The sequence below is a fragment of the Engraulis encrasicolus genome, chromosome 3 (genome assembly GCF_034702125.1).
Source record: "Engraulis encrasicolus isolate BLACKSEA-1 chromosome 3, IST_EnEncr_1.0, whole genome shotgun sequence".
In the NCBI taxonomy this organism is placed as follows: domain Eukaryota; kingdom Metazoa; phylum Chordata; class Actinopteri; order Clupeiformes; family Engraulidae; genus Engraulis; species Engraulis encrasicolus.
This window is the reverse complement of record NC_085859.1, coordinates 17593563-17603637: the sequence shown is the minus strand read 5'-3', so window position 1 is coordinate 17603637 and position 10075 is coordinate 17593563. Positions and strand designations below refer to the sequence as shown.

General features: G+C 42.4%; 1 protein-coding gene across 1 annotated transcript in view; it reads left to right on the top strand.

The window, feature by feature from the left end:
* The first annotated feature begins 7878 nt into the window (after nt 1-7878).
* The window catches only part of ntrk2a (neurotrophic tyrosine kinase, receptor, type 2a), a 102527-nt gene continuing 100330 nt past the window's right edge, over nt 7879-10075 (top strand). The window contains exons 1-2 of the mRNA XM_063193467.1: nt 7879-8236; nt 9793-9867. Of these exons, the coding sequence (XP_063049537.1) occupies nt 8037-8236; nt 9793-9867 (275 nt within the window). The 5' untranslated portion in view covers nt 7879-8036. The remainder of the gene's footprint in view (nt 8237-9792; nt 9868-10075) is intronic.

Below are 10075 nucleotides of genomic sequence, written 5' to 3'. Positions count from 1 at the left end.
TAGCTGGGGACTATTCCAAGAACCAGGCTAAGTAGTAAACCTGGAGTATGTTTCTCAACAGCGTCATTGCTAACTAAGTTAGCAACTTACTTGGTGCCAATGCGATTTCCCATTGGTAATGGCAACCTACTAAGTTGCTAACTGGTGAAAGCGATGCTGTCGAGAAACCGGGTCTAGGTTAAATAGAAGAGCCTGCAGTCCTCATTTTCTTACTGTAGCTAAATAACACCTGTGGATTATCTATTAGCAGATTTACCACTTCATGTAGGTTAACTTTATCACTTAACCTTGTTCTTGGAATACTACCCTGGTGGTGTCTGGTGTGTAGTGTAGTGGGTCGTTGATGTTTTTAGAAGCAGATATCAAGATGGCATAACCACAGCTAATATCACTATTTTGTCACGTCACGTGCGTTAATTAATTGTACAATATGTTTAATTTACAGAGAATGTTTTTTTTTAAATGAAATCCTGCAAAAACAAAAAATTAAATCCATACAGTAGTTGCATTAGCTGTGGTAGCATCACTGGACTTCTGCTATTTAATATGTCAGTACAGTGACCCTTGTATACAGTATGTGCTGTTGAAATATATGTTATGTTACACAGACTGGGTCTATCAGGGTGCTAAAGTGGAGATACGTTGCCTACCCAAGAGATACTGTACGGCGCCACCATTCTGTTGATAAACAAACTGCTGCTGGCGACAAATGTGTCTCTGTTTCAAGGTCTACAGCAGTGGTTCCCAAACTGGGGGTCGGGCCCCCACGGAGGTACTGAAGGGGGGGGGGGGGGGGTCGCGGACAAAAGGGACACTGTATAATAATTAGAGATGCACCGGATCCTGATTTTTAGGATCCTGCTGGATACCGGATCCACTGCTTAAGATCCTGCTGGATCCAGAACCGGATACAGGATCCTGCGAAAGAGTTGAAACACATAGCCAACTCGCACACGTGGGCCCTTTTTATTACGTTGGCGCAATCTATTTTTAAGACTCATTGGCTTACTGCCACACTGCCTTCAACGACCGCTTCCAAAGGGCTTTCACTCCATGCAGCGATTGGGGTTGTGAAAGACTGACTGAAAAACCTAGGCTACGTAAAAAGTAGAGATGCCCCAGACCCTGATTTTGAGGGGGTTGCGGAAATCTTGAGTCCTTAAATCCCAAAGCAGGTCCCCGCTGGAAAAGTTTGGGAACCACTGGTCTACTGTACTGTATGTGGTAGGTCATGGTCAGGCCTGGTGCAGACAGACCACACAGGACCACACTGGTGCCTGCTTTTAAAGGAAACACTTTCGGAGAATGAACCGATTGGCCTATTGGTTAAGGTCATCACGTGAATCATCATTGGTTGAAAAAATCATGACACTATTTCATGCAACAGACCAAGCAACTGGTAAACAACGTAAGCTACAAAAAAAATCATATAGGAACTTTCAGGTGTATGAATGTATGCCAATTTATTGTTGGCTTAATTACAGCATTTGGTCTATGTTAGATCAGATCGTTCTCATTCCCAGCAACCCAGCAGCATACAGCACCTTAAACAAGAGTGCCCTTGGATTTATATACAGTTCACACCGGATGTCTCTGTATTTGAGACTTGGAGGTCGGCACTAATGGTTACCACTTAGACGGGGACTCAGACATTCAGCGAAATGATAAACATCAGTGATGTAATTAATAAACAGTTCACATATTTGAACTTTGAATGTACACAGTTATTTTACTATTGTTATTTTGTTATTTTGAAATTCATGTATGTTTAATAAAAAGGTTTATTTTGGTTAAAAGTTTCAAGAAGCACTCCTACACAAAACCTGAACATTTTCAGAGCTTGTGTACGGTATAAATACAAATAAACATTTGATATAAAATCTGTTCAATTGCCTGTTGATTAACTGTCTGCCAGACAAAGTCCTATTACTAAAAGCTTACATTTGAAGTAGGAGATACTGAAAAGGTGTAACAGACCAGTAAATGGTTTTAGTAAATGGGTTACTAGTGAATAATGAATTCATCAAAATGTTTAAAAATGTTTGTTGTAAATACGGAGTCAAGGAACACTGTCAATATTGGTAAATGTGTATTAGGGGTCAACCGATACAGGTTTTTTAATGGCTGATGTGATACCGAATTATTTTTTTTTTTTTTTTTTTCTCTCTTCTTCCCCCATCACCTTTGGCCGATACCCGATTTCCGATACCTGATATTTGAGGCCAATATGGGTAAAAGAAAGTTTAAAAAATGACAAATATTCCAGGTCTCAAGTTAAAAATAAACATTTATTTAACATTATCAAATTGAGGTAGAACGTGTAACATTTAAACACCCACTCTAACAATCAAGTAATGTCTAAAAATCAAGTAATACAAAAATAAAGTGTCTTGGTGCTTTTAAAAAACCCGAATAACATAAAATAATAATAAATATTGCGTACCGGCCAAAACCACACGTGTATCGGTCGATTCTGATACACTTTTTAAAAAAAAAACAAATTTCGGACGATATATCGGTCTATCTTTAATGTGTAATCATAAGAAAGCTGGTCCTGCCGTGGCGAAACGGTAGGGCACTCGTCCACCATGCGGCTGACCGGGGTTCGATTCCTAGCCCAGGTCCTTTGCCGGCCCTTCCCCGTCTCTCTCTCCGTACTCGCTTCCAGTCACCACCTTCACTGCCCTATCATAAATAAAGTCAAAAAGACAACAACAAAAATGTTCGTATCGTTGTTATGCGTTAACAAACAAGCAAAAGAAACCTTCAAAAATACAAACACCTTTCATAACACCTGCTCACCACCCGTATTTGTGCACTGGGCTCTCTTTCATTATCTGCCAACCACCCGTCTTCTCCTTTTGCTTGTGACCTTGAACTTTGCTGATGCCTTTGCAGACAAAATAAATTGTACCCGCTGTCAGCCTAGACACAACAACTTTAGAGAGACATTTACCATTTCAACATGCCAACAGCAAATAAGAAAATTACATTTGTTTTGAGTTGTGCTTTTGCGAGATATTGAATAAAACTCATTGCCAATGTCATCTGGCCTCGCATCACAAAGCCACAAGTGCAAGGATAGGACAGGAGGTTAGATCTTGATAAGGGACCCCATGGATACTCCCTAGTCCCTAGTCACACAGCTGTTCAGGTAACCACTAGATAACCACTCAATGGGTGGATTCCAATATGCGGACTCCCTTCCTCCCTTGCTCACTTGCCTGCTTCTGACCTCATGGTAATGTCACTGAAGACAGAAAATTAATTCAATATCTTGCGAAAGCACAATTCTAATGTCATTTTCTCATTTGGAATCGGGATGGTGAATGAAAAACAGTCCCCCAAAAGTTGTTGTGGCTAGGCTAACAGCAGGGAAACTTTATTGGTTTCTGGGGGCCAGGAGGCGGGGCAAGGCCACAAGCACAAGTGGAGGACGGGAGGCCGCATATTGGAAAGCACCCAATCATTTCAGACGCCTCTCTTAGCTTGATTGGAGGCTGTGTTCTCCAGTCCTGTGTGTTCCGCAGGTGTCTCACATGTTTTATGTTGGTGTGAGCAGGCTGGGCTGGGGGGGGGGAAAGGACCCATGCACTTTTGACTGAAAGAGGCCCCTCATCATTATTAGCACTCAACTGACTCACCAGTGGGCCCCGCACCCTCTTTTTTTTTGCATTTCTGAAAATAGGGGCCCAGGAGGGTGCGGGGCCAACTAGGAAATGCCTGCTATGCCAGATGGCCAGTCCAGCCATCTATCAGGTGTCAGTGTGGGGTGAGAAATACTGCAAAGGTTGTGCAGAGGTGCATCACGCTAATGCACCATACCTTACACATACCTGCACGTACCTTAAATGGGCTGGCACACACACACACACACATTTTTGTTTGACTGTGTTTCTACTCATATGTTCAAGGTGAAAATGAAATGGCAGTGAAAATGTGTGTCTATGCATGGTGATAGTCTGATATTGGGTTTTTGGCATGAACAGATAGGTACGTGGTTCTGGAACGGGGGTCTGGCTGTCGGTCGTCGGTCGTCGGGGGTGAGCCGGTGTGGAGGGCAGCTGTGGCCCAATGGCAAAGGAGATGGGCTTTAGATCGGAGGGTTGCAGGTTCAAATCCCACCTTTCCAATCCCAACCTCACTCCATAGCTGAAGGGCCATTGAGCAAGGCACCTAACCCCACACTGCACCACATTTCCTTCAGGATTAATTAAAGTAGGCCTACTCTATATACCCTGTAGGGCTGCACAATTAATGGAAAATAATCGAAAATCGTGATAAAATCTTGAAATCGAAGTCGTGATTTTAATCGTGATTTAATCGTGGCAATAGTGACCTACCTTTGAGGACGTCCTGGAAGCCAGAACATACTGACAGGCTGGTGATTCTGTACAGAAATCTGTTCAACTAAGTTTTATGCTATTGCCTTTTACATAATTATTACACTTCATTTTATTTTGCTCATCCCGTATATAGTTCATTCTTGGTTATATTTCATCTTGTTATAATTATCAAAAAAATATGCAAAAAATCCATAATCGTGATTAATAATCGTGATTACCATTTTGACCAAAATAATCGTGATTATGATTTTTCCATAATCGTGCAGCCCTGTACGTAAAAAACCCTGTACGTAAAATAACTAAGTCGCTTTGGAGAAAAGGGTCAGGATCAGCAAAATGTATTGTGATGTTTGAGTGCCCTTTGTCATTTCCCAATCTACAGGCTAAGAAGTGGATTAAAAATACTGTATTAATAGTTGTCACGTATGTAGTTGAAATTGTCCTAGCCAGCCTACATTGAATGAAAAAATAGGGGTATTTCCCTTTCACAAGGTGATCATTTCACACTCAGTATGACTAGTGTTCCACATTCTCCAGCAGAGGGCGCCAGGTGGAAGGGTTGCAATACTAAGCGCCCAGATGTGTCATGAAGTAGGATGAGGTTGCTGACACGAAAGGCAAGCTGAAGCTGCGCTCTCGCTAAGGATGGAGGCTTAATCAGTTAGGCTACTGGCTTACAATGCCAAAGTAGTATTAAGTAAGAGGACAGCCAGCTTTCATAACAACCATGGCATTTCCAACATGACATGTCCACTTGTTTATCAAGTCAAGTCAAGTCAAGTCAAGTTTATTGTCAATTTCTTTACATGCACTGGTCATACAAAGAATTTGAAATTGCGTTTCTTGCTCTCCCATGCAGACATAGACTAATCTAGGTAAGGACATAGACAGTATAGACATAGACAGTACTCATACATGGACATAGACAGTATGGACGTAGACATTGCTCATACAGACATTTAAAGTGCAAGACTGGACAACAGAAGACTTGTAGAGAACATACATTAAGAGGAGGTATTTTGTTGTTCTTTTTTCTAAAAGTCCTTTATAGCGTTCTGACATAGTAATAGTAGCATTTGCAGAAATAAATAATTAAAAAAAGGTTTTTATTAAATACACCAGCAGCAGTATGTGTGTGTGTGTGTTTGTATGTGTTTTGTGTGCGTGTGTGCGTGTGTGTGTGTGTGTGTGTGTGTGTGTGTGTGTGTGTGTGTGTGTGTGTGTGTGTGTGTGTGTGTGTGTGTGTGTGTTTAGTGCAGGTAGAAAGTGCGGTGTGCGTCTGTGTGTGTGTACCTGTGTATGTGTGTGTGTGTGTGTGTGTGTGTGTGTGTGTGTGTGTGTGAGTATGAGTTGTGTGTCAGTGTGTGTATGTTTGGGTTTAGTGCAGAAAGTGCAGTGTGCTTGTGTGTGTGTGTGTGTGTGTGTGTGTGTGTGTGTGTGTGTGTGTGTGTGTGTGTGTGTGTGTGTGTGTGTGTGTGTGTGTGTGTGTGTGTGTGTGCATGTGTATGTTTTGAGTTAGTGCAGGTTGAAAGTTCAGTCACAGATGTAGTAGTGCAGGTGGAATGTTCAGTCGCAGATATGGTGGTGGGGATGAGGGGGGGGAGCGTTGTCAGTGGCCTGGCTGGCTAGAGGCTGACAGTGAAGGGAGAGTGGGTTGAGTGTTCAGTATCTTGATTGCTTGATGCATCGTGCTGCTTGCAAGCCTGGTGGTACGGGAACGGAGGCGCCTGTACCTCTTTCCAGAGGGCAGGAGGCTGAACAGTTTGTGTGCAGGGTGGCTTGTGTCTTTGATGTTTATGTTACAAAAAGTCGTGATCCATCTCTCCAGTGAGTTTAAATCAGTGCAGCTCATCCCGCACACGAGGAGCATCCAAACACAGCCAGCCTTAGTGTGTCGTCATCCTCGCCTGTGGACCCCGATTCTCCTCAGAGTATCATCTCATGCGTCAAAGCGCACGTCACATGTGTAGGGGTGGGTGGGCTTCGCGAGCAACGTTGCCAATGAGAAGCGGCGCGTCTGTGTGTGGCCAGATGACAGGCAGATGAAGATGGACTGAGTCACCCTCAGGTAAAGGTATTCCAGTCTTGGAAGGAAGCATGAGAGCATCCTCCGAGCACGGCGTCTCGTCTTCCCACTCAGCTTTCCAGTCGCGAGGCTCAGCACGTCGCCACAAGGTCAGAAGAACTCTGGCGGACGGCGCATGACGCCTTGTCTGAGATCCCCATGAACACAGCGTGCGCAAATCATGTCTGAGTCCTTCGGTTTCCTAGTCGCAAGGTGGATGGGTTTTCGCTGACGACGAGGATCAATAACACGCGCTCATCCAGTGTGCTCCGCCAGCGCGCGCCCCCCTCCCACTAGTCTTCCTCACTCAGCACGCACTTCCCTCGCGCACAACAGCCAAGGCACTTCTTTTGGAAGGACCGTCTGGACATTTCCAAGTGAACAGGAGCGAGGAACTCACTGGAACAAGGATTACAATTGTTTTGTACGATTTCCGAGCTTTATTCCAAGACATTGGTCAGGTTGTTCACGGGACTTCAGAGAGAGAGAGAGAGAGAGAGAGAGAGAGAAATAAGGGTGATTCCGCCAAAAGAGTGCCATTTGTGTCCCCAGCAAATAAAATGTATAAAATCAATGAATAAAGTGAAATAAATTACATTCCATTATAAAGCAAACTTTTCTACACATGATCCATTGAAAAGTTTGTAAATATATTATTTTTAAATATGATAAAAATGTATCCAAAACCCTATTTTATAGTCTTTCTCGTGTGTCCCCAGAGTGAAGTGCAACACTTTACCACAAAATATTGATAAAGAAATCCTTCCGAAACCTGTTTTTTTTTTCTTTATATGTGACTATATAATCCATCTATACTTTTAATTGTATTTTTAAAAGAATAAATTAATTCTACTTTGGTTAAAAATCACATTTTAGTCGTGTCCCCAGGTTTTGACTCAGTGCTGTTACCCATGTATATCCCGCCCCCTAAACATTTGGGACCCTCCCACTAGTGACATTTGCACCCGGAAGTGACATCATTTAGATCTCCTGAATCCAATGGGAAGACCAAAACTAAGTTCTCTCGTGTAGTTTTTTTCATATTTGATGTTGTTGTAGTTGAATCAGGCGGGGGGCAATCTAAAAACTCTTTCATGTTACCTTAATTATCTTTAGATAGTGTTTGATGACAACAAAAGTAAAATGTTCACTTAAATGTGAAGAATGTGCTCTGTGCAAAAAAAGTATTAGCATGGATGCCATGTGGTCAGATTTCACACAATTGCTAATTTCTTGCTAATTCCTCATTGCTGTTACCCTAATTGCTGTTACTCAAATAACAATGTGTTATGGTAAAAACTGTTATAAATTAAATTAATTATCCTGAGATTGCCCAGTGCTCTTTTTGAATGCTTAAATGTGTACATTAACAGTTTCTATGTTGAAATTGAATGAAATTTGAAGTTTATTTTTAAGGTTTTTCAACCAGCAAATGGCACTCTTTTGGCGGAATCACCCATAAAGAGATTGTGTAACTTCATGCTACCATAGGCTGCTGGCACCTGAACGGAAAGATAAGCCCTGTGCCCTGGAGGAAGGAAGACAGTGGCTCCTGCACTTGCCTCTGTGCGCAGTGTCAAGCACAGCTCTCGCAGGCTGCACCACTGACCGGCGAAGGGTCTGTGATGAAAGTCTTGTGGGGGCATTTCGCCATGGCACGGTGGGTGTTCTTGGGGGTCCTGGTGGGGTTGTGGAGGCCCGGTTCGACTTGCCCAGACTCTTGTTCTTGCACGAACACCAGAATCATCTGCGTTGACCAAGACTATGGGATGGCCGGTTTCCCTCGCCTCCAGACTGAGTTGGACATGGAGAACATTACTGACATGTAAGTTAAAGTCTTGTGAAACAGACACAAAGACGTATGTTGTTTGTACAGACGCCACGGGAAAATGTCAAGGCACTCTTTCACCTGCGAAGTAGAAGGCTACACGACTGCAGACACCAGTCTTTTAGCAGGGAAATCGTGAACATCAACTGATTTCAGAATTTGTTTGATGCACTGGAGAATGGCGTACTAACGGTTTTGTTGTCTTACTACAACGTGATAAGCATGCTGTTTTCATAACCGTCACCACACGCGCGCTCGCCGAACCTTCTGAGGCAAATCCGCGATGACTCATCTGCTTCATTTGTTAACGGTAGCCCACGAAGATTTTACAAACAGCCGTGATTTATTTCAGTAGTCTAAAAACAACACGAGGCTCTGTTGGTCAATAAACAATTCTGACGCATATGTTGGTAAATAATTTCACACACATCCATTAGGCTACTGCGCTCCGAAAGGATGACATGGGGCTGGCTGTCTTGCCGTTGCGAGTGACAGCAAGTGTCTTCATCATACATGCTGAGGTTAACCAGCTCATTGCAATTACGTCTAGGCACGCAGGCGAATAGCCTAGACATGTAACTGGGTCAAAACAAGGTAACATATTTATGAGAGATGAATTGTCAGATATAAAAGGACATGCATGTCCATTGTGAGTTGAGTGTTTTAGCCTATGTGAAGATGGGGGAGTGTAACCTCCAATTAACCAGCTTTGCCAAATGTTGCCATAATTACCATCTTGAAAATATACCTATAGGTGACATTAATTCATGCTATTTCCATCACTTGTTTTGTTTGATGCACAAAAGATGCAGTGGAAAAATAAAGTGGGTAAGACATAACAATTAGGACAAGATACCACTTAAACTCCTATAGCCTATAACTGTTTGGAAAAGCACTGATACTGTGGCACTGCATCTGTTTGTAAAGAAGAGGGGTCACAAATGGACACTGACATTTCGCATCATCCTCATTTAGATCCCAATTTGATACTTCACAAATCTTGGCCTAATGTGACGTGACATTATTGTCAGTCAGGAAATGTAATTAGACTGCATTAGCCCCTGGGTATCAGGTGGCAGATGATGCAGAACTTCAACATTTAGGCAAGACAGACTTGGCTGCTTGTTGACTGGCTTGATTGGTCGGATGGATGTTTAGTTGCTCTAATACGCTTATTTGTTTGTCCTAAGAAGTACTTGTACTTGGTATAAGTGAATGAAGTATACGTGTGTGTGTGTGTGTGTGTGTGTGTGTGTGCATTGTCATAGCCATGATACGGTTTGGTTATTCATTATATGATAATTAGGGTTTTGTTCTGTGAACAATATTACTACATGAATATTTACAGCCTTCTTTGTTATGCTGTGATAGTATACTGTTGAAATGTCTATATTTTATGCTTTCAACGTCAAATAATTTGCATTTCTTGTGTGGGTCAGATAGATGATTATAGGCTTCAATTTGCTTGCACTAACACATACAGTTTTCTGAATGAAGTATAGGACATCTTTGCTTTTCTTTCCCTTCTGAAATTGTATATTTATGGTTGCCAGATACATTGCCAATCAGAGCGGCTTGTCTGCCATCAATGACCAGGACCTGGTCTTTTACCGCAACCTCCGGAACCTGTAAGTTGATTTACACACAACTGGAATGTGTCCTAGGCCTATATTAATGGTACATTTTCATCTCATAGGCTAACTGTTATTCAGCTGTTCTCTGTAGACTAACGGCTATTATTACAGGAGGCTAATCCTGTTTCAAAAACGAAATCACACTGAAATTATCGATATGGATATACTTTGAGCATATATCTGTATTTTCCTTTTTTTATAT